The sequence below is a fragment of the Corythoichthys intestinalis genome, chromosome 5 (genome assembly GCF_030265065.1).
Source record: "Corythoichthys intestinalis isolate RoL2023-P3 chromosome 5, ASM3026506v1, whole genome shotgun sequence".
In the NCBI taxonomy this organism is placed as follows: Eukaryota; Metazoa; Chordata; class Actinopteri; order Syngnathiformes; family Syngnathidae; genus Corythoichthys; species Corythoichthys intestinalis.
In genome coordinates this window covers 38,448,769-38,475,566 of record NC_080399.1, presented here as the reverse complement: position 1 = coordinate 38,475,566, position 26,798 = coordinate 38,448,769, and the positions used below count along the sequence as shown (strand labels likewise).

Here is a 26,798-nt window from a genome sequence, read left to right as displayed (position 1 = left end):
AGAACCTGACACGAGCTTGGCTTGAAATTGGCTTTTAGCCTCCTGAGACACAATATCTATTTTCATTCAAATAACACTCAGACCCTCCATTATAATAATAGGATAGTCGAATAAGGCTGAGTGCCATTCCCAAATTGCCTTGCAGCGCAGCCTGAGAAGAACTTAACAATGAAATCATTTCTAACTAATAAAGAAGTAAAAAAGGTAAGTGGAGTAAAGATGTAAATTACTTGTTATATAAAAATAAAAAAAGATCGTCTGGTTTTGGTGGAACTCCAGCTTTTATCTGTAGGTCACAAAACGCTTAAAAGTAGCTGTTTTAAGTAAGGACCGTAAGAATAGCATTTAGTTAATTGTGTAGTTTGATTTCTTCATTCTTTGACAACCCAATCTTGATTTTGGGGGATAGGAATACACTCTGAAATATAAAATTGTATTTATAGGCTGACGTCACTAGAGGTGGGAATCTTTGGGCACCTAATGATTCGATTACGATTACGATTCAGAGACTCCGATTCGATTATAAATAGATTATTGATGCCCCCCTCCCCCCATTTTTTTATTTTTTATTTTTTTTAATGTTTTGTATATTTGTTCCAAAATTGTTCAAAAATCTTCTCAGGCTAAATCAACCAAACTACTATTTTAGTATCAAGTTACCAGTTAAAAACAGTAAATAAAATACTCAAGTCCCCATTCTGTATCAGCAGCTTTAAACTACATTTAATTAATTTAATGATGTAAGTAACTTGAGTATTGAGTAACTAACTGGTGTTACCTTTCATGTTTTTTTCCATTTTTTCAAAAAATAAAACAAAAACATAGTAACCTTTGTTATGTTTGGAGATCATTTAATGTTGTGAATCAACCGTTGTTGTTGTTAAAATTGCGCCCGTTATTCCATAATTTCCCTCATGTCTACTTTCAACATGTGAAAGTTTTAAAACTGTGTCATCATTTAAAGATAGATTCAAGTAAAGATTTTGCCGATTTAGGGGTATTTTAGATAAAAAGTAATTAGGTTCGTTACGACAGAGCGTTCTAGAGAAGTCTACTGCTTTAAGATGGCGCCTGTTTACTAGCGCGGGAAAGTCTGTCAATTCACATCTAGTCCAGATATATGTGATATCTACCATAGCCGTATGTTGCCGTATGTTTGTAGCAACTAGCAACTGGGCGCTGTTTGTAGCGCCTGACGGCTGCAGTCAAGTGTTGTTGTTGTTTTGTTTTTTTTTTACCTAGTGGCATTAGCTGCACATGATGTTTACTCTCGGTCCGTTCCTCATTGCGTCACGAAGACCGCGCTGACTGTGTTTTATTTCCGCTTTACCTGGTGTAATTCAATAATCGGAATTTGGATGTTTGTGAATCGTTCTCGAATCTTCCATGGCCGAATCGCGAATAAACTAAGAATCGGAAATTTTGCACGCCTCTAGACGTCACACTCATATTTATAACCAAACAAAAAACAGCACAGACCCAAACCCGGCTGACACTATCACTTCGTAGTGGTGCAATAGATTTTACATTAATAACTTGCTTCCATTGACTTATCGGGATCTCAATAGGACTAGACTTTAATAGCCCAGAAATAAAATCTTTAGTGTTTTCTACAAAGTATTGGATTCACCATGTTTCCCTGCAGCTTAACATAGACTAAATTGGTATTATCTACAGATATGTGATGAAAGACATTGCAAGGTCAAAAACTCAACAATCAAGACTTTGGCAATCAACAACAGCTCCTACGTAAATTGAGCCAAAGAGAAGCCAATGCAATTCATGAAGTTTAGAGGTCTGATAAATTTTTGTTCATATGTTTGAAAGAGCATTCACCTAAATAAACTAAAGAAAGCAAAACTCTGGCCAAAGAGTAAGGAATGCTGACAGGAACTGGTGAGATTTAAGCATGTGCATAGTCACAAAGTAATGTTGGAACACAGGGACCTAAAAATGTTTTCTGTAACCTTTATGAATTTGTAAAGCTTGAACTTGAAACCTTGCTGAGATTTGGCAAGTAACATTGCAATGTTCTTCTCAAAGGGACAAAATCAAGTCTTTAACATTGAATAAAAGTATACTTTACAGAGAACTTTGCATTCATGACGCTGTCCTTTAAAGTGTGTATGACACCAAAAAGCATGTTTATTTCATATTTCACACGGTGTTATATGCTCCTGAATGAAATGGACAGCTCGGATGTGTGTGGAAGCAATCGTTTAATAAATGAGTGACTTCCAGCTTCAGTCTCGGGTTTAGGACGAATGCGAATGTTGGACTTGGACGAGGAAATGAGTAAACATCGAATTTTGTATTATGTCAAATCATCATCAGGGCATGATCATGGCACACGATTTAATACAGAGGTGGCTTACATTTTGTGGCTGATTGTCCACCGAAAATGCCACTCGGCCGAAGAGTTGTCGCCCCCCCGCCGGGAGAGCGTTATATTCGGCTTATTAACCCTCTTCGTGTGCCCGGTGTTCTGTCAAATTTTCAACCCCATCAGAAACTTTGTGTTAAAAATGGCTGCGAATACAGCAATTACATAGTAAACACTACTAACTTTCTTTAAATAAAGGACTATTTACTTACATTTCATCATGGGCCGACATGTAGAAAAGTTCTCATCAGACACATCCTGCCATGTTAGCTGCACAACAACTGCATGCCGCCCTCTGCTTACGTCTTCGCCGTGTAGTAAAGCATTATTTTACACCATTTTGGTGTTGACCATGTGGCAGCTATGCGCTCCTCCGACGTCGGCTGACGGTACTTTCCAGCTGCTTCCCCGGCAAGCTCTCCTGTCCATAGCAGGGGAACGAGCTGTAACTTGCTCGCCGCCGGGCGGGTTGCCGATCAGCAAAGACAATCAACAACCCCACCGACGTGTGACATAATCCGAGCTAGTTTTGTGTGATTTTTCGCTTCAAAAAGTGAAAATAAGACTTTGAGATGTCACTCGGTTCGGGTTAGCATGTCGGCTACCTGTCACGCCTGTCACCTGTTTGTGTACATTCGCCGAAGCCGGGGCAAGGAAATGACAAAAGCCTGACTAACTACGGTGACATAAAATATCTTTGGGGAGGTGCGACAGTAAAGGTGAAGTCGACAGTTTTGACCGTAATGGAGTAATTTTGCCATGTTGTACTGAATAAATGCATTTGATTATTTCTTATTCCTGTAGCACAAGACTGTGATTTGTCATGACCATACATTTATTTAGCAATTGGGGGAAAATACTTTGATAAAAAGAATATCCTATAATAAATATTGGAGTAGAGAGACTAAAACAATGACATTTTGCAGCTCTCTACGTCGAAATTTCCTCGTTCTGAATAATTCCCCCTCAATGGGCTGAATTCTAAATCAGATGAAACCATGACCCTGCCTATGTCATCCTCCTGTTGGGGACGCTAGAGTCCTATAACAGGGTCCCCCCAGAATTGATCAATCTAAATTCAAGACTTTTAAGACCTTTTTTAATGCCATTTCAACTGAAAATTTCTTGCACCCATTATTTAGATCATATTGCATCATATTATATAAATAAAGCACTGAACATCAAATTTAACCTCAATTACTAAGTGTGTTTGACAAAAGAATGCACATATATTAAAGATACAATTAAAACACATTTAAAGTAACATTATAAAGTCTGTCAGAATTTTTTTAAACACACACACGCACACAATAATTATGGACAAAAAGAGGAGGAGGACAGGACTCAGATCAGCCATCTTCTGTAACACTAGTGCGCCTGCCAAAACCCCAGTGAACATGGCTAACTCTTGAGTTAAAACGGCGAAATTCACATTAATTCGAAAGGCAAACTGAAATGTTTAAGCAGGTCCACTGCCTTCACATGACCCATAAACTACAACCTAAAGTATCTGGATGTAACTTGAGCCCCTATCACATACTCCAAAACAACGGGAATATAGCGAGACTTAACCGTGCAGCAGTTGTGTGTGAAAACAATTTCCCGTGTCAACTGACATGGGAAGCAGTGTGCGTGAAAGCAGGCGTTAAATTACCGGGTCACAGCAGATGGCTGATGACTTAAATATCATAGCGGCGGCCGATGTAATTTCCTCCCTCTTCGCAGTAAGAGGACAAGCGGTAAACAAACATCGCAATTATATATATATAGGAAGCTGGAAACAGCTAAATTAAACTGAAAACATGACCAAAATTAAAATGTCAATTATTATGTCGGGCCGGGCCAGGGTTCTTTCTTGCTAACTTTTTGAAATAACGAAATATTAACGATGTATGAATGATAAACTAAGGAATACTTGTTAGAAACGAAATAATTTGGATTAATAAAAGAAGGCGCTGTACGGTCAGTGCAGAGCCAGAGCGTGCCTATACGCCCTTTTTAATCTTCCCCTTTTGGAGTCCGCAAAACCGCATCTGTTTATTTATATTTAACAAACTTTTCCAGCGTTATTTCGTTGTGTAAATAAATTTATAATGATCATAAAAATATGTAGTCCATTTAAACATTAAGAAAATGTGCGGGGGGGGGGGGGGGGGGTTCTGCCAACTGAGAATTCGTTACAAAAGACAGGGTTTTATGCAGACATCGTCACAAATGTTATCACACAAAACGCGGGTCGGGCTTTAATACCCGCGGACCAGTTCGGGTCGGGCTGGATTTTTTAGGCCCGATTTTATCTCTATACTAAAGTCTTGATGAGCTTAAATTGGCTGCAGTTACGAAGTCGGGAATGCTCCATCCGTAAAAAAAAAACACGATTTGAAATATAACCTGCCCAAAACGCATTTTTTTCGGTACCTGCGAGTCAGGCATTATGTGCGCTCGAATGTGCCCGAATTTCCTTTAGCACCCAGTATTAATCCTATTGACCGCTTTCTTTCCTTGGATCCAGTCCCCAAAGGGGCGCTGTCAAAGCTGTATAATTATATTTCATTGTCAATGGGATCAGCAACTGATAAGATAAGGGCAGCTTGGGAACAGGACGTGGGGCGCCTCCCTGATAAACTGTGGGATTCCATACTCTCATCAATACATAAGTCATCAATCTGTGCTAGGCACTGCCTCCTCCAGTTTAAAGTAGTGCACAGAGCTCATATGTCAAAAGCTAAGCTGTCCAGTTTTTACCCGAACATATCCTCCACCTGCGATAAATGCAAATTAGGGGATGCTACATTGATTCATATGTATTGGCTGTGCCCCAAATTGCAGAAATTCTGGCACGACGTTTTCCAAACTCTGTCCACGGTACTAAACAAGAATATTGGCATCAACCCTATCCTCGCGCTGTTTGGTATTTTTGGTGAAGATAATGGTCACTTGTCTACTACAGAACACTGTTTGGTCAGTTTTGCACTGCTCTTAGCTAGACGTGCAATTTTACTGAGATGGAAGGGGACTGCCCTTCCCACGCTTGACCAGTGGCTTTGAGATCTAATGTCCTGTCTCAAATTAGAAATGTTGCGCCTCTCTATGAATAAGTCAAGGGGAAAGTTTCATAAGACGTGGGACCCTTTTTTGGCTTATTTCCACAACACTCAAACAAAGCCATGAGAAAAACATATACAGTATGAATATAAATATGACAGCCTTGACTCTGTGATGCACTGCTGATACCTCATCATTGTTATATATGGTTTGCCTATATAATATAACCAGGACAGTTGGGGTGGGTGGGTTGTTTTGTGGGTTTTTGTTTTTTGTTTGCTTTTTTTTGTTTGTTTTTTCTTTTTAGTCCTCTGTTCACTTTTATGATTATTTTGTAATCTTTCATTTGTCTATATACATTAAAAAATTGAATAAAACATATTTGAAAGAAAAAAAAAAAAACACGATTTGACCAACATTATGTTTAACAAACTTTTCCAGCGTTATTTCATTGTGTAAATGAATTTATAATGATCATAAAAATATGTAGACTATTTAAACATTGAGAAAATGCGTTTTTTTTCTGCCAACTGAAAATTCGTTCCAAAAGACAGTTACGACATCGGGAACGTTCCCTCTGGAACAAACCGCAATATGACCAACATTGTGACAGCCGATGCTGACCAAAAATGACGTAATATCCGAAACAGATCACCAATGGGCTCATTTGAAGTATATGAATGGTGGTCTGTTTTGGTGTTCACAATCCACAATACTTCTGCCTGCAGGGTTTTCGTTCCACCGACAAACGGACGCATTCCCGATGCAGAGGTGGGTGGATTCTCCGTTTTGCCGGTTGTGGTGGTTTGGCACGCACGAGTTGCATTTCGATTTGTAGTGCAGTGCATCGTAAAAATTCTATGCGTCATCTTCATTATGGATTTAAAAAAAAACAAAAAAAACTTTGTCACGGATATAATTTAGGTTGCACTGAGATGTTCTTGAAAATTAAGACCACGGTGAAAAAATTCCAGACTTACAACAGCTAATTTAATACTTTCAATACCTTTAATAATGGAAAACTAAATTCAATGCTTTATTAATGCTTTTAATAACCCGCGGGTACCATGTATAATGGTAGGCGTGGCTAAACGGCAGATTAAAAGACTAATTTCTCGTCATCTGCGCTTTGCCAAATTGTTGCATATAGTTGAATCGTCTCAAAATATGATTCTAATTCACATACTAATGCTATTTAAGACTTCATTTATCCTGTCGTACGCACTTTTTAAGGGCCAAGTGGAATGGAAATAGTGGCTGGAAAACCCCCCTCTCCATGAGGAAAAAGTTGCAAATTCACTTCACTGAAAAGATAAAGTTGCACTTACGGCACATTTTGATAATAAAATAAATTATGACAAATAGACCAATATTATCACTTTTACTGAGTTTCTGAGAATTTGATTCCTCCTTTGATAGCGATGAAATGTAAGGAATTAGTGGTAGACTGGCCATTAGAGGCGGGAATCTTGGGGTACCTAACGATTCGATTACGATTCAGAGGCTCCGATTCGATTATAAATCGATTATTGATGCACCCCCCGCTTTTAATGTTTTGTACATTAGTTCCAAAATTGTTCAAAAATCCTGTAAGGCTAAATCAAACTACTACTTCAGTATCAAGTTGACAGTCAGTAAATAAAATACTAAAGTCCCCATTCTATATCAGCGGCTTTAAAATACATTTAATTTAAGGGCAACTGAAGAGCTTTTCGGATTATGGTTTAATTTTAAGAATATAAAGTTTGGCACCACTACCCACACTTGTTATACAGATCTATTAGGTCTAACCACTCACCTAGAACCATAGTCATGTACCGCTCCTCCACACCAGCCTCCAGCAGCAACGGGGGTACATACGTGATCCCAGCTGCCACACAGATCTCCAGGGCACAGGTGAGGGAATTCAGCAGGAAAAGATGCCATTGAGTCCTCCATCCAGGCATATTTACAGGGACTCCCTAACCTTTCCTTCCCTCTGGGATGGCCAATTGTGGTGGTAGGGGTTAACTTTGGGGAGGCAAATGGGGCCGTCTTCGATGATCTCTCAGCATTTTGGGTCTGAAGTAGAAAAAGAGATCAAACTCTGTCAAATGCGTACACAGACCATGTAATTCTGTGTTCATGTGAAACTTCAATTCAGACCTGAAATAACAGTTCACCCACTTAACTGTCATTGACTTTTCACTATAAATCTGTCTTTTCCATGATATTTTCAAAGTATGACAGCATACAGAAGGTGATTTTGATGGCTCTTCAGAGCTCCTCACTAACAGCTTCGGGACAGCGGGAACAACAACAACAGGCGGGGAGGAGATGAGTCAGCCAACACACCAAACCATTTGCCAAGAATATTTTTCTCTCCCACTGCCGCTTTGCTTGTCTTTTAGAAGCTCCAAAACACCCACTAAAAGACATTTCAGTTTTTGCCTTTCCATTAGTTGAATGATGTTCCTAAACCGGTCACCGTGTGAGCAAGTGCGTTCAATTTAGAGCATGACTGAGCTTGTGAACTTGTCACCAATGGTGAACCACAACCTCTTTTTCCTTGATAAATTCTGCACCCTATCCATCACCAGACCTGTATGTAGCATTTTGCAGTGACATTCTTCATTAGCTACGCACCAAATATTTGCAATAAACCTATGTTGATCTAGCAGGCCCTTATCTTCATTGGACGGTTTAGGGTGGCTAGTTTGTACTGTGCCATTTAATCTCTGATGTCAAATTAGGAGAGATGGATGAGTATTGTCATCATCGATTCAAATTTTTTGTTTTGTTTTTTTTTTGTTTTAGACAGACAGTGAGAACCCAGAAAGTGCGAGGAGCTATATTTGTACTGTAGCCTATATAGTGTGATGTTTCTCTTCCAATGATGCCCATCTGTTCCTTCCAGGAAAGACTCAAAAATGTCATCTCTTTCTATGTCGAAAAGTATGTAAAAATGGTATTGCAAAGCATCGTATTATATCATGAATCTTTGGCATCAGGCAGAACCCTTGTACCACCAAAAGAATTATTTTTCAGGACAGAACAACAGAAAAGGGAATTTGTTCAATATTACTAATCCGATTTGATTTCAGAAAATGAAAAATCACAATAGGCTAAAATCATGTCCAAAATTATTTAAAGGTAAAAATTTGCTTATATTTGTCAGATAGCTTTTTGAACAAAGACTGGGAACACTAAAAACACCCAGAATTGAACCTGTTTTTGCTGCCTTTCACATGTCAGGCCACTGCAATCTCCGGCCTAGATTGTCCAGTACTGTTCACCATGCATACGCATCCTTCCACAAAATCCTGAGATCAGCTTTGTCTCTGACCTGCATTCTAACAACAACCTTTTGACATATGCTTGGCACGCCTTTATGATTCTGACTCTGAATGCTCCCCATTGTAGCGCCAGCTGGGCTTTTGGCATATTTTCTCACAGAGAAGTGAGGCGATCAACAGTGATAGAGAACCCATTCATATATGTCACATTTATGTTTTAGGTATTCTCCATTGTATTACACAATAAAATAATTGGTTATACAATTAATTTGCATTAATTAACTTAAAAATTTCCCATGCCAACATGTCACAGCGGAACACATTGAGAATAGTGATGTCCCAAACACATATTTTTGCAACTGACTCCGGGTCACCAGATTTTGAGGATCTACAACTACATCCAATACCTTGCCAAAGTAAAAATAATACCCAGATTATTTTATATTTTTCCTTTTAAGTTGAACATGTTCTCCTGTTGTTTTTTTTGCAAACTTTGTTTTAGTGTGATCTGGCTCTTTGTCTTCACCTCACTGGCTTTAGTAAGCTCCGAGTCAGTGTTGTTCTCGTGAAAGATGACTATAACGAATATTTCATAATTTTCATCAATTTTCACCATTCATTTTTTTTTTTTTTTTTTTGTAAACATACAGTTCATGCCGTCCAGATAGGTATGATTAATTGAAAATGTAGTTTTCCTGCTGAGTTTGTATTATCACCAGATTGGCGTTCTTGTACAGCTCTCTCTCGCGATAAACCGCAGTGTTTTGTAAGCCACGCGCTAAGGGTCTGAACTTGCTGTATCAACGTTTCCTGCTAAGTCTAATATGTCCATTATTAAATCCCGAGAAAGCTCATGCAGAACCTCAGCAATCGCTGCCATGATGGGAAGGAAGGAAGGAGCAATTTATTGACTCCAGAGCCATGTAGCTTGACTCGCTCAACTCAAACCCCGCCTAGCTCATGCCCGCCGACCGAGTGACATGACAGATGACCGATGACAGATTTGATGCGGTTACAAGTGGAACATGAGTGCAAGAATGAAATAAATAAATAAAAAATAAATAATGAAATAAATAAGATTGGAATAAATAAATGTTGAAATAAATGAAAATGGAAATTAAAAAAATTAATTAATTAAAAGTGTAATATATAAATCAAAATTGAAATAAGTAAATATAAAATCAAATAAATGAATACAAATTTTAAAAGTGTATTCATTTAATTTTTGCACTTCCGGTCCTCCATAGCAATGGGGGTGGACGTAGTCAATCATCTGCCATTTTACGTCTGGGCCATTCGATAAATGTACTAATGTAGCATTACCCTTTGAAATAACTGTAATTGTTCAATTTTAAAACGACTTATTTGACGTCATAGATGCAGTAAATTTTCCTGCGAATTTAACTCATTAACTGCCATTGACGGTGAAAGACAATCACATGACTGTTCTCATCCCTCTTTAGTTTATTACTAGTAAAGGTCTATCTGATGCCAGCTCTCCCATTTCAAATGGATCGGATGTCTACCGCAGTCAATGACAGACAAATGATTAATATAACCTTTTTTTAATATCCAGCTAAATTCATAGCCACGTTAATACAATTTGTTACAAACCGATCAGTTTATAAATAAGCCAAGAATTCAGAGTTTTAAGTGGCAATTAGTGAAGAAAATCACTCACCTTGTGTCAACTACAATAGAGCCTGCCAGAAAAGTCTTCTGACGCAAGATGGCTGTCGATTATGGACGCTGCGTGACACCAACATTCGACATCTAGCCTTAAATATGTGATATCTACAAGGCGATTCACATTGTACTGACAGCACATGATGTGACTGTTGCTCATCAAAATTGTATGAAGTTTAAAATGTGATGACAATTTCATTTTACCATTATGACAATTATCAAGTTATATCTTTTTAGGCGTGAGAAATGCAAGATGTGGAGCACGGTATAAGAATGGCCTGAAATGTGTGAAAGCTGACACCCTATTTAACCCTTTTTCACCTAATTCTGATCCTCTTAAAGGGGATCTTGAATAAAAAGACATGTAGTCCTTAAAAGATAAATGTTAGTACGAGTTACAATAATTTGATATTAAAAGCCCTCTTAATGTTTTCGTTTTAATAAAATTTGTAAAATTTTAAGCCAAAAAATAAACCAGTAGGTCACCATTATTGTTGTTGACGTCACAGCACCGTGACGTCACATGGGCTCGCTGCCGGATTTCCACAGTGTCAGTCGTGAACTACATAAACATGTCGTTGGTTCTGCCCTTACAAATTATAACCCGAACGTAATATTAATGACAAGGATAGCCCTGTCGATATTGCACAAAACGAACAGCAAAAGCAAAATGTACATCAAAAATGGGGTGAGAGAAGTAGCTTACATGTGTCAAATTGGCTAGTGACATCTAGCACTCTCCTGCTCTAGTGACGGAGAAGGAGCGTGTTTCATGTCAAAAAATGTTTGCAGATCTTCACGGTAAACTATTGTGTTATCCAGCTTATTCCAATATTATTATGGAGATTGTTAGTATCCACACAGCGGTTTGAATTTTTTTTTTTTGCATCACCTTACCTTATTTTTGTACGTAAAGGTGCTGTCCATGTCGTCGATGATCATCCTGTTCTGTTTATAAGAGGTTGCTCCTGAGAGTCCGGAAGCTTGCTTCCCGGTTAATAAGCGACTTTGCCATGGTTTTTGTCATATTCCTGCTGCCCTGGTTATTTGAATCCTCAACCATGTGCAGTTATTTAAGTTCACTATTTTTTTTCACCTCACTTTCAAGGCTTCTCACCGCGGTTTTCCCTATGTCTTTTTTCTATCGTCTACAGCAGGGGTGGGCAAACTATTCCACAAAGGGCCGCAGTGGGTGCGGGTTTTTGTTGCAACTCATTAAGAGGACACATTTTTACCAATCTGCTGTTTTACAAGTGCAATCAGTCGATTGCAGTCAGGTGCTTCTCATTTCTGCTGAAACCTCATTGGTTATACTATCTGTGCTGGGTCAGTTGGAACAAAGACCAGGACTCACTGCGGCCCTCGAGGACCGGTTTGCCCACCCCTGGTCTACAGTTTCGTGATCGCGTGTTTTTTGTGTGTGTTCAATAAACCGGTGTACGCAATCCCTCAGCATTTGTTGTCTAATCTGTGGTCAAGCCTCGCTTCCGCATTTGCGAACCATTTGTTGCTTTTAGTCTGAGGACTTGAGTTACTTTTGCAGGCAATTGATCGATGAACAATACACAAATTATCGATGAAGAAAAAAATAACATCGTCATTTTGGTGTTTGCTGATTGTTGCCAAAAGTGTGTGGTCTTGAGCGCTCCCTTATTGCAGCGCCAGCGGGAGTGGAAAAGAGAATTACGTTTGCTCACAATGTGTCTCACGTGCTTTAAGTACACGACAGTCCTTTTAGATCTCAGTATGCAAAATAACGCATCAGTATAACCTGTTGGGGCAATCTGTTGGGCAGAAAATAATGTGAATTGCCAGCAATCAAAGTAAGTTTAAAACATGTATTCATTCGTTTTTAAGCAAGCTTCCGGACTCTCGGGAGCAACATTTTATAAACTGAGACATGGGCAGGCTGATCATCGACAACGTGGACAGCGCATTTACGTGACAAAAATAAGGTAAGGTGATGCAAAAAGAAAATCAAACCGCTGTGTACTACTGATACCATCCACACGACATCTCTGGATGCCAACTATCTCCATAATAATGTAACGAATCAGGTTATACTATAGTGGGGGTATATGCTTGCGTTCCTTAATGCACCGCGTAACTTAAGGAGGTGCGGCAGACAGCAGCTGTTTGTTGTACAAGTTCCCAAAATAAAGAATTGCAACTTTACTAATCGGTTGACACTTTTTAGACGTTACAATAATATTGGAATAAGTTGGATCACACAATAGTTTATCGGGAAGATCTGCAAACATTTTTTCACATCAATCTCCGGCTTTGTCATTGGAGCAGGAGTGCTAGCCGTCACTAGTGAACTTGACACATGTACGCTAGTCCTCTCATCCCATTTTGCTACTTTTGCTGCTCGTTTTGTGAAATATCGACAGGGCTATCCTTCTTATTAGTACTACGTTCGGGTTCAAATTGGAAGGGCAGAACGGACGACATTTTTACGTAGTTCACAAGTGACACTGTGGAAGTCCGGCAGTGAGCCCATGTGACATCACCGCGCTGCGACGTCAACAACAATAATGGCGACCTACTAGTTAAAAGAATTTTACAAATTTTATTAAAACGAAAACATTAAGAGGGATTTTAATATTAAATTAGTATAACATGTACTAACATTTATGTTTTAAGAACTACATGTCTTTCTATCCTTGGATCCCTTTAAAATGCTGAGCCTGATTTCCGATCACGTGATTCGATTGGGCAAATCTTTACTACAACTCTTCTCATGACCAAAAAAAAAAAATAAAAAATCACACTATTTGTGCATTGAACTGTCATAATTGTAGAACTTTCATAAAATTTGATCATTGCGTTTTTTCGTATTTTCCACAAACTGTGTTAAAATTATAGTTCTATTGTGCTTTTGGGGTTATTTGAGGACTATTGTAAACAGTCTATTCCAGAGGTCACGGAACCGCGGACCTTGGTCCGGATTCCGGACCCCCAAGCCGTCTGGACCGGATCTTAAGCTGTCCGGACTAATACACGTTGCAACAACAAAAAACATTTTTTTCTGCGGGTTTGCAGAGCGGAGGTGACGCGCGTGAGCCAGCCAATGGGAGTGAAGCATTTGAAAGTTATTTTTGGAACAGCATGTCTCACACTCGCTTTCCAGACTCCGCAGAGTGACAGCCAAAATCTGAGCCGAATGAAGTTGGAGGAAGAGGCGAAAAGGTACGGCAAATGGCATGCTCAAAACTACGCAAGATTGATGCAGAAAACAGAGTGTTTAAGGAGGAGTAGACCAACACATTTTTGTTCATTTTACCTGGCGGCAGCACAAGACCGCTATGTTCAGAGACGGTGTTCTGCCAAAATCTGCTATATCGGCGAAACGTCCCACATTAGTCGAATTTGACACCCAAAGTACTACAGTGCGCGCTAAACTTGTTTTGTTTGGATGCATACAGGCAGAACTTACTAAAAAATGCCTTAAGAAAATACTTAAATGCAGTTATACCAAATAACGACGGTTTAAATACACTATGTGACTAATGTGGTCAACTGCTTCAAAGCTAACACAAAAAACCACAATAGTTAAAAGTATGAGAGGGTAATACATGCAAAAAGTATTTTTCCAGGCAATGAAAAGGTTCTAAAAAACTAAATAAAAACAAAAATAGTGAGTACTCGCCGCTTCTAACTGATGTGCGCATGCGTGCGGATGCTTGCGCAAGCGCGCTGAGCATTGTGTAGACGTTTCGCCGCGTAGTAAGGAATGGCCGAACAACGGAAGCGCTTGTAAAAAGCAGCCATTTGAAAAGGCATTATAAAACGAAGCAAGCAGCTTTTTCGCGAAGTTTCCCTATGAACTCTGCCATCTGTTCTCAAAAAATAGCGGAATTAAGGGCTCAATATGATCGCTTTATTATTTATTACTCATTAATTATTATTAAATATTATTTATTACTTACTATAAATTTATTTTTTATATTTTATTTACATTTTTAAATGTTGTAATTATCAGCATGGCCACGTAAAGATACGTTTGTATTTTTTGGAAAAAAAGAAGCATTAAAAATGTTTCCGGACCCGAGATTATTGTGATTTTTTTAATTTCGGACCCAAAGGATTTTTAATTCATGACCCCTGGTCTATTCAATCCATCCATTTTCAGTACAGCTTACACTGCTCCTGACAACGGTTGAAAGACGGGCTACAATCTGAACTGGTCAGCAGTCAGTCGCAGGGCACAAGGGGAGAAAAGACATTCACAGTTCACACTCACAGAGTGGGAACTGAACACACGTCGCCTGTACCATAGTCAGATGAACGAGCTATTACATCAGTGACATTCAATCCCCAAACTGATTTATTCGTCCGAACTCAACTCATACTCTTTATTTAGCTATATTCCTTACAGCAAGCGCAACTTATGACAGTGAAGGGGAAGGAATTGCTCCAGAATGACATCAGAGACAACCACAGTTAAGACTGTGGCTGCAGGGTGGGTTCCTTGTGTTTTTGGCTCAACCTGAATGGCTGCAGGATTTTGGCCTTCCTCCCTTTTGAGTTCCTGCACTCTAATGGTTCAGAATGCTAGTAGAGAGGGTTTGAATACTCTTAATACAGGTTCCCTCTCTGATGTATTTCTTACAGACCTTAAAGTCACAGCTATACATACAAGACGGCATTTAAAAAAAAAAGCAACAGAGGGATGCAACACCAGTCAATTCATTCCAAACCAACGTTTTTGCTGCTTAAACAGCTCTTCAACATTTGATGAGCGAATAAATCCATTTCTCCTGGGTGGGCTGGCAATGATCAACTAGCGTTCCCATTTCAAATGCATTTGACGTATATTGCCCTTAACAGCTGCCTATCGGTTAAAAGAAAGGTTAGGCCCATCACAAATATTGCAATTAGCTATCTCTACTGGCTAAAAGAGAGCACCAATTTCCCAAGACTGCAAAGTCAATGGTTCCAAACTTCTTTTAACATTAGTACCATCAAAGTGGTTGTTTTCAGCTGCTGAACTTTCAAATTGACATTCTCATGTTTCTGAACAAGTATTAGGTTACTAGATTGCGTTGCATTCGGCTTGTGTTTTTCCGTGTGTTTATGTTCAGGTTTAGCTCGGGGCTGAGATTAATTAGTTTCTGTTACAGTGTCTACTTTTTGTCTGTATGTTTAAACTAGATAATGATTCATTTTTAAGGTCATTGTTTGAGAATTTCTGAATTAGTGAATTGTAAAAATTTGTTAAGAATCAACAAAAAGTACCAATTCCTTACTGAGATGTAGGGCTGCAACTAACAATTATTTTTATAATCAATTAATCGGACGATTGATTAAACAATCGGATAAATGTCACCTTTCTTCAAAATTTAACTTGTTGTTCTAGGCATCTTGTAAGTAACAATGAAGACAAAATGGATGACTATTTCATTCAAGTCTACAACTTACTGTTTTAAGTACATAAAACCTTTTAATAAAAGGTTCTGAGAATAAAACAAAGAATTTCTCAGTACACAAACAAAAGTCCTGTTCTTTCAAAAAAGTGCTGCTGATTGACATTTCTTTCTTGTGAGCAAAGTCCTGATATAAAATTCTATTTATTTTCTTACACTTTCTAACACTCTGAACAACAAAATTGAATAAGGAGGAGGCAGACTGTAATGAATCAGTTCTCTTTATCAAACAGTTGTTCATAAATACAGTCCAAATCCAATTTCAAAGCACACTCTCTTGTATGACAATTTACAGTTTGAGAGTTTGTGTTGAAAGTAGGGCTGTCAAAATTATCGCGTTAATGCGCGGTAATTAATTTTTTAAATTAATCACGTTAACATATTTGACGCAATTAACGTACATGTCCCGCTCAGACAGTATTCTGCCTTTTGGTAAGTTTTACAGCAAGGCTTTTTGTGCTGTCTAACAGCGAACTCTTGTGGTCGCTTTGCGACATGGTTTATTTTTTTCTTGCCAGTTCAATATGGCTGCACGACGTCTCGGGCTGACGCCCACGTTGTAATGTTGTGCTTATATGATCCTTGGACAAGATTTGTCCGTAAGTATGGTTGTTGTAAAGAATGTACATATTATGTTAGTAAGCAAAATGTTATATTTTTTGTATGAGACGCTTTCTGTTTATGTTTAGTGAACCTGTATAGCGTGCTAAGCTAACGTTTTTGCTAATGCAATGCTTGTCTACTTTTATTTTGTAGTTTTAAGACGGTCTAAAGAGGACAATGGTTTGCGGCTATTTTATTAATAAATCAGATGAAAAAGGAAGAAGTCTGATTATTAAGGCGTCGTTCACTAGCTGTCTAGCTTTGGAAAAAGTAGACGCTTCGGAGTGAGGACAGCATAGACAGATTTAAATGACAGTAGAGTGAAATGCCCAATACAGTCCTTATGTACCGTATGTTGAATGTATATATCCATCTTGTGTCTTATCTTTCCATTCCAACAATTTATTTTACAGAATATATATATAATTTACAGAAAAATATTGCATATTTTATAGATGGTTTCGAATTGCAATCAATTGCGATTAATAACGATTAATTAATTTTTAAGCTGTAATTAACTCGATTAAAAATTTTAATCGTTTGACAGCCCTAGTTGAAAGTATACTAAGCTCTTACACTGCTGGACAAAAGTATCGGCACCCCTGCAATTTTATCAGATAATGCTCAATTTATCCCAGAAAATGATTGCAATTACAAATACTTTGGTAGTAATAGCTTCATTTATTTTGCTTGCAATGAAAAAAAAAAAGCGAGAGAATGGGAAAAAAATTAAATCATGAATTGTTATTTTACACAAAACTCCAAAAATGGGCCGGACAAAAGTATTGGCATCCTTTGAAAAATCATGTGATGCCTCTCTAATTTGTTTAATTAACAGCACCTGTGGCACATAACAGGTGGTGGCAATAACAAAATCACACTTGCAGCCAGTTAAAATGGATTATAGTTGACTCAACCACTGTCCTGTGTCCTTGTGTGTATCACATTTAGCATGGAGAAATGAAAGAAGACCAACGAACTGTCTGGGGACTTGAGAAGCAAAATTGTGAGGACGCATTGTCAATCTCAAGGCTACAAGTCCATCTCCAAAGACCTGAATGTTCCTTTGTCAACCGTGTGCAGTGTCATCAATAAGTGTAAAGCCTATGGCACTGAGGCTAACCTCCCTAGATGTGGACGGAAAAGAAAACTTGATGGGGGATTTCAACGAAAGATTGTGCGGATTGTGGATAAAGAAACTCGACTAACATCCAAACAAGTTCAATCTGTCCTGCAGTCAACAGTACAACAGTGTCCCGTACAACCTGTACTAACCGTCGGCGTCAGAATGAAAAGGGACTCTATGTTAGGATACCCAGGAAGAACTGACTTCTTATCCTGAGACATAAAAAAGCCAGGCTGGAGTTGGCCAAAGCTTACCTGAGAAAGCCAAAAATGTTTGGAAGAATGTTCTCTGGTCCGATGAGACAAAAGTAGAGCTTTTTGGGAAAAGGCATCAACATAGTTTACAGGGGGGAAAAAACGAGGCCTTCAAAGAAAAGAACACTGTCCCCACAGTCAAATATGGCGGAGGTTCCCTGATGTTTTGGGGATGCTTTGCTGCCTCTGGCACTGGACTGCTTGACCGTGTGCAAGACATTATGAAGTCTGAAGACTACCAACATATTTTGCAGCATAATGTAGGGCCCAGTGTGAGAAAGCGGGGTCTCCCTCAGAGGTCATGGGTCTCCCAGTAGGACAATGACCCAAAACACACTTCAAAAAGCACTAGAAAATGGTTTGAGTGAAAGCAATGGAGACTTCTAAAGTGGGCAGAGATGAGTCGTCTGAAATTCCAGCAGAGCATTGTAAGAATCTCATTGATGGATACCGGAAGCAGTTGTTTGCAGTTATGTTGTCTAAAAGTTGTGTTACCAAGTGTTAGGCTCAGGGTGCAAATACTTTTGTCCGGCCCATTTTTGGAGTTTTGTGAAAATGATAATGATTTCATTTTTTTTTTAATTCTCTTTTGTGTTTTTTCATTGCAAGAAAAATATATGAAGGTATTAATACCAAAGCATTTGTAATTGCAATCATTTTCTGGGAGAAATTGAGCATTATCAGACAGAATTGCAGAGTTGCCAATACTTTTGGCCAGCAGTGTATATGAATGGGTTTATATACTTTTCTATCTAACAGTAACTCAAGGGCTAATATGCTTCTCCAAGACAATACAAGTGGACACTTAAGACACCGATTAGCATAATTGCTAACTAGCTTAGAGCTTTGTTCTAAGTAGTAATGTCTCATCAACAAAGAAAACAAAACAATTGGCTTCATTTACTAAACTCTGACAGAGGCACACTAGATCTAACAAAACAAAAGACAATCTAAATCCCAACACTTTGTAATACAGTTTGGTGGATTCAGCAATCCAACCTGAGTGTAGAAGTGAACTCTTGAGCCCCTTTCAGACTTATATCCCGGTAAATTCCCATGTAAGGTGATGCGGGATTTAGCCGTGTCTTGGCTTTTAGACATGGGGAGATAATTACCCGGGTTGGACACTTACAGACTTTTCTGTGCTGGGAAGCCGGCTAACGGGATTTTTCAACCTTGTGTCATTTTTGGTCGGCATCGGCAACAGAATAAACCACACATTTCCAAAGATGGACAATGGTTTTACGATCCAATAGCAATTTAATTTAATTATGTTTCCAGTTTAATTCTGCTATTTCCAATGTGCCATGTTGATAATTGCGATGTTTGTTTACCGCTTTTCGTCTTACTGAGAAGAAAGAGGAAATGACGATCAACCAGCCATGATATTTACGTCTTCAGCCTTCGCGCTGTGACCCGGGAATGCGACCTGGCAAATGTCCGTGTCATCTCCGTTTCAGTCGACCCGGGAAATTGCTTTCAGACATAAGGGCTACCCGTTTAACACCCGGGATTTAAACAGAGTTTAGTGTATGTCTGAAAAGTGCTTTGGTCTAATTACTGTCGCGCGCGCAGTCTCACATTACATACAAACAAGGACCTAAACGTGACTGCTCATAACTGTTGGCAAAAATTGATTATCAAATACGTTGGTCATTAATTTATTAATGGATTTTAATCCATTAGTTGTTGCAGCATTGATGATATGTCAATGTATTTTGTGGTTGAGTGTAACCAGATCTGGTTGTTAATGATAATTAAAGTTTTGATTAGGCCAGACGTAATTGCAGTTATGGCTAAGGTTAATGAATTAAATTACCACTAAGTAGCAGTGCATTGTCACGACAAGGGTGGCATTCTTTAGTCACCCATAAAATACAGTCAATATCGTTTCTGCACACAAAAATACTTTTGATCATTAAGGTAGGTAGGACAAGAATACTTGCAACAACACTCTGCCTCCAAATGGTACAGTCTTTAAAATCTTAAATTGGTCACAAGATTTTAGGTGAAAGGCACCGTCAGAGATGATGAATGTGGATTTAAGATTACATGCTGGTTAGGGTCATCACTTTCAGTGAGGTCCTTAAAGTGAGCAAACACTCAGGACAGATGACCTTTTTAATTGTCTTGTTAGAAAAGTTCGTTGTTATTATCATCCAGTTAATATAACTAGTAAATTATGTTTTGAATGATTGCGCCAAACATCCATAACTACGGTGCTTGCAGTTAAACCAAATAAATCTAAATTTTCTCACCGTTACACTGGAGAGGTCCACATACCACCACCCAAAAGTGAGCACTTATCAGGTGAATATGAGAGGAATGCAACCTTCAAAAAGTTGTGATGACCTCATCTGTGTAAGCAGACTCACTTTACACAGAGGCTACTAAAACTTTTGGGAAATACCAGTTATCTCGCTGGCTCACCCATGCAAATGACACAATAAAGACTGTTGAGTCATGTAGCCCATTGTGAATCAATGAGCCTGATCACCCAATGCTACAGAATGGAGCATTCGAGGCAGGGAACACCTATTGCCGGTATTGTGAATGGGGAGGACTACAAAGAGTTGATGGAACAGATTATGAGGATTACAGGATTAATATTGCAGGATTAATTATGTATATCGGCAGGTAACACTGTATTTGAATACGTCTTCATAGGACTGTCATTAATTATGACATGAGACCTGTCTTAAACATGAATGTATGCTTGACTGAGGTAAATAAGAGTCAGTGGGTAAATTATGTAATTTTGATGCAAAGCTGACAGGAACAGTTTCTGTTATATTTTAATGAAGGATGCTCCTAATATTTTGGTTCCCTTGATCAGTGACATGATGCTCAAAATATTAGGAACGTCCTGCATTCAGATTAGGTGTGTGCTGAAAAGAAAGAAAAAAAATCATTATGGGGAATATATAATCACAGGCCTGTTGACAATACACGTGATAGAGAGGCTGTAGAATCGATACGAACACTGTATTGATATTGGGGCTGAACGATATTGGAAAAAACTTACATTGTGACTTTTGGGGGTTTTGCGATATACTCGTATATTGCAATCTTAAAACTAGAAGAATTTTCACCAGATGATTGAATGGCTCCAATTGGGAAGATTTTGGTTGACTCACTATTTTTTAGTATTAGTGTGTTGCTCTCAGAATTTTATTAGATTGTTTTTCCTGAGTTTCCCCCTTGTTTTTTTCGTTTATCCTCGTAGTCCTATTTTTTTTCTTTTACATTCCTTAATATGAATGATTTATCATGTTCTTCACGGTAAAAATGGTATCTTAGTTTCTCTATTTTTTATTGTTGCAATATAGATTTAAGGTAGTTCAATTTACTTTTGTTGTATTATTTTTTATGAACTGAAAGTTCAAAAAATTTCAAAACAGCGATATACACAATGATTGTATTCATGATTCCGTTTAATCGAGGTTAAGGGGGTTTATCTGTGAAGGATGAAGATTGCTACATATGAAAGGGATACAGGAGGCCATAATTCGGCACACTTGCTGCTTTTATGAAGCAAACCAAAAGTTTAGGTGTTAAAAAAAAATAATAGCACATCCTGCAATAGGACTATTGCGCAGGTGCATATTGCAATGGCGATATTCAAACTATAAATTGTGCAGGCCTAATTGACATAGTTTATTCATTAAGATTTCCCTAGTTTTCACTATAGCGACTATTGCTACTTATACATTTTGACTAGACACGACAATAGAGATGAGCCAAATGAACTGTATTTGAAAGCACACCATGTGACAAGCTCAATGTTAAGAGCATTAAGGACTCAACAGTTGTTGTTTTTTTTTTTTAATATCCAGCAACATTAAAATATGCGTGTCGTACATATCTGATTTTTTTTTTTGTTATATTTGGGAATGGATTTGTATCACCTTGTAGTCCATGGATTGGGATACACATGTATCGTGACCCTTCCATCATGATATGTATTGTATTGTGACATTGTTGGCAAAACCCAGCCCTGATTCAGATACAACTGAAGCTGTTCTTGTCAAATGTATTCTATGCATGGGAGAAGGCGAGATTTCCAAACCATCCTTAAAATTGTTGCCGAGTTTGACTTTTCACCTTATCCTGTGCATGGAGTCCATTTAATCGAAAGTGATACAACTTCAAGAAATGACACTTAAGCCTGAGTTATGCTTCTGCATTGCGGTGACGGCGAAGCGACTACGGCGACAATCACAATTGGATAGTTCTGCGGCAAGGGAACGTGTTGCTCTGTAATTCACCGCCAAGCCACGCGAGGGGTGTAGCGTTGTGTTTGTAGGGTTTTGGGGGACTCTTGTCAACTTCGTCTAGTTTTCATCCGGTTATACAATGCCAACGGAGAAAAAAAAATAATGCCAACGTAGGTGGAACGCTTGAATTTGGATCTTCAGCTCATCAACATTGAACAACAACATTGAAAAACAAATGTTCATCATACAAATGTTGAGGCATAGTCGACGCAGAAGACTGTTTCGGAGGTGGTCCGTCTGACTGTCGATGCCGCACATAGACTTCTAGACTCGGGTGGAAGCCAGCAAGCTGTGGCAGCTAGCTTCAAACTGGCGTCGAGCACTGTGTCCAGCGTTTTGTCCGGGGTCTGCAAAGAATTGTGGACAGCCCTCCAGCCCGATTTTTTTTGTCGTGTCCTACAACCAGCCAGTGGAGAGCCATGGTAGATTTCTGGCAGCTATGGAACTTCCCAAACTGCGTTGGAAGCCTCGATGGTAAACACGTTATTATATAAGCACCGAGGCACTCTCAATCAGTGATGATGTATCAAGTGTGTGAGCTGTCTTGTTGAAAATTAAACATCAAAACAACCCTTTTGACACCAAACCTGTGCTTTATTCTTCATATACTTGAAGTGTGACATGTAAATAAGTCACAGACTCACAGCAAACATATGTACACAATAAATGATGAAGTGCACCAACCAAAAATATGACCAACTTTTTGGCCAACTGGGTCACCGCTTTGGGTGGCCATTCGCTTCTGAGCACACACATACTTGTCTAGGTAGTTCTTCCATTTTTTATGCAATCGCTGACCTTGCCATTTGGCAAGGCATCTTTATAATGTCTTGACGAGACATTGTATAAGTTGTCGCACTTGCTCTTCGCTGATACTCCTGTTAGCTTGGTCCATTTTTGCATGTACAAAACAATGTTTGTGCGCTGACGCCACACAATTCAAGATTTTCTTGAAGTGCATGACAGGCTACAGCGGAGGGTCACAAATCGGGTCTGCCTTGACGGCGCAGGTCTGCCGCAGAAGCATAACTCGGCCTTTAATTACATCTGTCATAAGCATTCATTCATGTTGATGGCAGGTGTCATGTCATAATTATGACAATTTTATGAGGCCATATTCAAATTAATTGTTAACAGTATATCTCTAATTTAGTTAAATCAACAATGTGCTAACCCGATAGAAATTTCAGGCAAAATGGGAAAAAAAATTATATACAGTGATGGCCAAAAGTATTGCCACCCCTGCAATTCTGTCAGATAATGCTCAATTTCTCCCTGAAAATAATTGCAATTACAATTTTTTGGGTAGTAATATCTTCATTTATTTTGCTTGCAATGAAAAAACACAAAAGAGAATGTTTTTTTTTTTTTTTTTTTTTTTTTTATTCATTATCATTTTAAAGAAAACTCCAAGAATGGGCCGCACAAAAGTATTGGCACCCTCAACCAAATACTTGGGAGAACAACCTTGAGACAAAATAACTGAGAACAACCACTTCCGGTATCCATCAATGAGTTTCTTGCAATGCTCTGCTGGAATTTTAGACCATTCTTCTTTGGCCAAATGATCCAGATCTCAGATTTGAAGGGTGCCTTCTCCAAACTGCCATTTTCAGATCTCTCCACAGGTGTTCTATGGGATTCAGGTCTGGACTCATTGCTGGCCAAGTCTCCAGAAGTCTCCAGTGCTTTCTCAAACCATTTTCTAGTGCTTTTTGAAGTGTGTTTGGGTCATTGTCCTGCTGGAAGACCCGTGACCTCTGAGGGAGTCCCAGCTTTCTAACACTGGGCCCTACATTATGCTGCAAAATTTGTTGGTAGTCTTCAGATTTCATTATGCCATGCACACGGTCAAGCAGTCCAGTGCCAGAGGTAGCGAAGCAACCCCAAAATATCGGGGAACCTCCGCCATGTTTGACTGTGGGGACCGTGTTATTTTCTTTGAAGGACTCGTTTTTTTTCCTGTAAACTCTATGTTGATGCCTTTTCCCAAAAAGCTCTACTTTTGTCGTCTCATCAGACCAGCGAACATTCTTCCAAACATTTTTGGCTTTCTCAGGTAAGCTTTGGCAAACTCCAGTCTGGCTTTTTTATGTCTCTGGGTAAGAAGTGAGTTCTTCCTGGGTATCCTACCATAGAGTCCCTTTTCATTCGGACGCCGACGGATAGTACGGGTTGACACTGTCGTACCCCCGGACTGCAGGACAGCTTGAACTTGTTTGGATGTTAGTCGAAGTTCTTCATCCACCATCCTCAAAATCTTTCGTTGAAATCTCTTGTCATTTTTTCTTTTCCGTCCACATTTAGGGAGGTTAGCCACAGTGCCATGGGCTTTACACTTACTGATGACACTGCGCACGGTAGACAAAGGAACATTCAGGTCTTTGGCGATGGATTTGTAGCCTTGAGATTGCCCATGCTTCCTAACAATTTGCTTCTCAAGTCCTCAGACAGTTCTTTGGTCTACTTTTCTTCATGCTCAATGTGGTACACACAAGAACAGAGGGCAGAGGTTGAGTCAACTTTAATCCATTTTAACTGGCTGCAAGTGTGATTTAGTTATTGCCACAGGTAAGTAACAGGTGCTGTTAATTAAACAAATTAGAGAAACATCACATGATTTTTCATAGGTGCCAATACTTTTGTCCGGCCCATTTTTGGAGTTTTGTGTAAAATGATAATGATTTTTTTTTTCCCCCTTCTCTTTTGTGTTTTTTCATTGCAAGCAAAATAAATGAAGATATTACGACCAAAGCATTTGTAATTGCAATCATTTTCAGGGAGAAATTGAGCATTATTTGACAGAATTGCAGGGGTGCACTGTATAGTGTAGGGGTGGGAACCTCTTGGTACCTCACGATACAATTTCCGATACAAAGCTCACAATAACGATCTCACGATATGGCGATACAACAATGATTGATACACTGGTCGTCATCCTTCACTAGTAGACGTCCAATTCATTTGAGCTGGGAGGGTGGCAGCGAATGAACCCCTCCCACTTCACAAGGGCCCCTCCCACTTCTATATCCGTCAGTGGCTGCCAATGCCAGGCAACGAGGTAATTTTCGGCCATTTCAGGTCATTATCTCTTGATTTTCAGTCACTTCCTCTTGATTTTCGTGCATTTTATGACTCACTTCCTCTTGATTTTGGATTACAGAACAGGACGTGACCAGGGAATGAATAGGCAGTGACTCAAACTCAACAGGAAGTGACCTGTAAATGCACAAAAATGAACAGAAAGGGAAATGTAAATGCCCCGAAAATCGGAAAAAATGACTGCGAATGCTCTGGTTTCCAAAGAACAAACGTTCATTTGCCCCTCCCGGTCTTAATGGATTGAGCGTCGAGTGCCATCAATGGCAGTCATAGAGTTTTTTGTAGCAACTTGCTTGTTTCTTATCGATAACTTTTTGGAATGCAAAGTATCACAACATATCACCATTAAAGCTGAAACGAATACTCGAGCAACTCGAGTAACTAGAGTTTAAAAACTGATCCGAGTAATTTTATTCACCTCGAGTAATCGTTTATTTTGACAACTTTAAGCATCACGTTTTGCTCGGACTACTTTTAATGCGGGACAAGGCGCTGATGTCACGTGTGTAGAGGAAGAAGCAAAAAAAAAAAAAAAAAAAAAAAAATACTTACTACAGCCGACAGCCGCTACAAACGACACCGACATTGCTAAATACTAGCCCGCACGATGCTACGTTGGTAGCAGGTAGCGTCTGATGTGTCTCATAGAGATCACATGTATGTTGAACTAGATGCAAAATGACAGAGTCAGCGGCGTTAGTAAACAACCGCCATCTTAAAGCAGTAGAGCGCTAAGCGCTAATAAAGAGCACTAAGCGCTAATAAATAAGATTAGCGTTACTGTCACTACCTCACGTAACGTTAGCCCTGCGGGGGGGTAGGTTTCTATTAATTCTGACCACTGTCAATGCGTGGCTAACGTGTCTTACATACAGGCTTTAACATAACATAGCGTTGTGGAGTGATGAGGGTGTAAAATAAAAATTTAATAATGCTAACTTTCAATTTTAGCTCAGTAGTAGCACTGGTCCCTAATGTGCTCCAATACAGCCTGTATCATACATTTATTTTGAACACTGCAAAAACTCAAAATCCCATCAGGACTTACAGTTTAGACTAACTTAAAACTTAACTAGAACTTAAAAATGGCTTGAACCAAATAGAAATTCATTTGAAACACGTGGGAAAAAATCCTAACTTTTAAGTTAGGTGTGTTATCAAGCATAACGGCATTTTAGGTAAGATTATATATGTATATATATATATATTTTTTTTTTTTTCCCAATAAGATCTAAAAGTTTTTTGAGTGAAAGCAGTGAATTTGTCTTTTTTTTTTATTCTAGTTACATCAGAGATGCAATTGTTGGCCGTTATCAACAATATACATTAGATGAAATGTCTTCTTTTCTCATGTATATTTATAATTGCTCTTCACCTAAAAATATATTTGTTTTATCCGATTACTCGAATAATCGATAGAATTTTCAGTTGATTACTCGATTACTAAAATATTCGATAGCTGCAGCCCTAATCACCATATCGATATTTTGTCACACCCCTAATATAGTGTGTGAGATACATGTATATATATTCATATAAAATAATGTTAATCTCATCAAGCAGCCAAATTCATTTCTGAATTACAGAAGAATCATGATAATTTATTGTAATCTATAAT

The 26,798-nt window shown here is 38.7% G+C and overlaps 1 protein-coding gene across 3 annotated transcripts in view; it reads right to left on the bottom strand.

Moving 5' to 3' along the window:
- The window catches only part of zgc:77158 (solute carrier family 45 member 3), a 60,557-nt gene that overhangs the window by 17,161 nt on the left and 16,598 nt on the right, over positions 1 to 26,798 (bottom strand). For all 3 annotated transcript variants that reach the window (XM_057837900.1, XM_057837899.1, XM_057837901.1), the window contains one exon: positions 7,227 to 7,489. In XM_057837900.1, coding sequence (XP_057693883.1) covers positions 7,227 to 7,374 — 148 coding nt within the window. In that variant the 5' untranslated portion in view covers positions 7,375 to 7,489. The remainder of the gene's footprint in view (positions 1 to 7,226; positions 7,490 to 26,798) is intronic.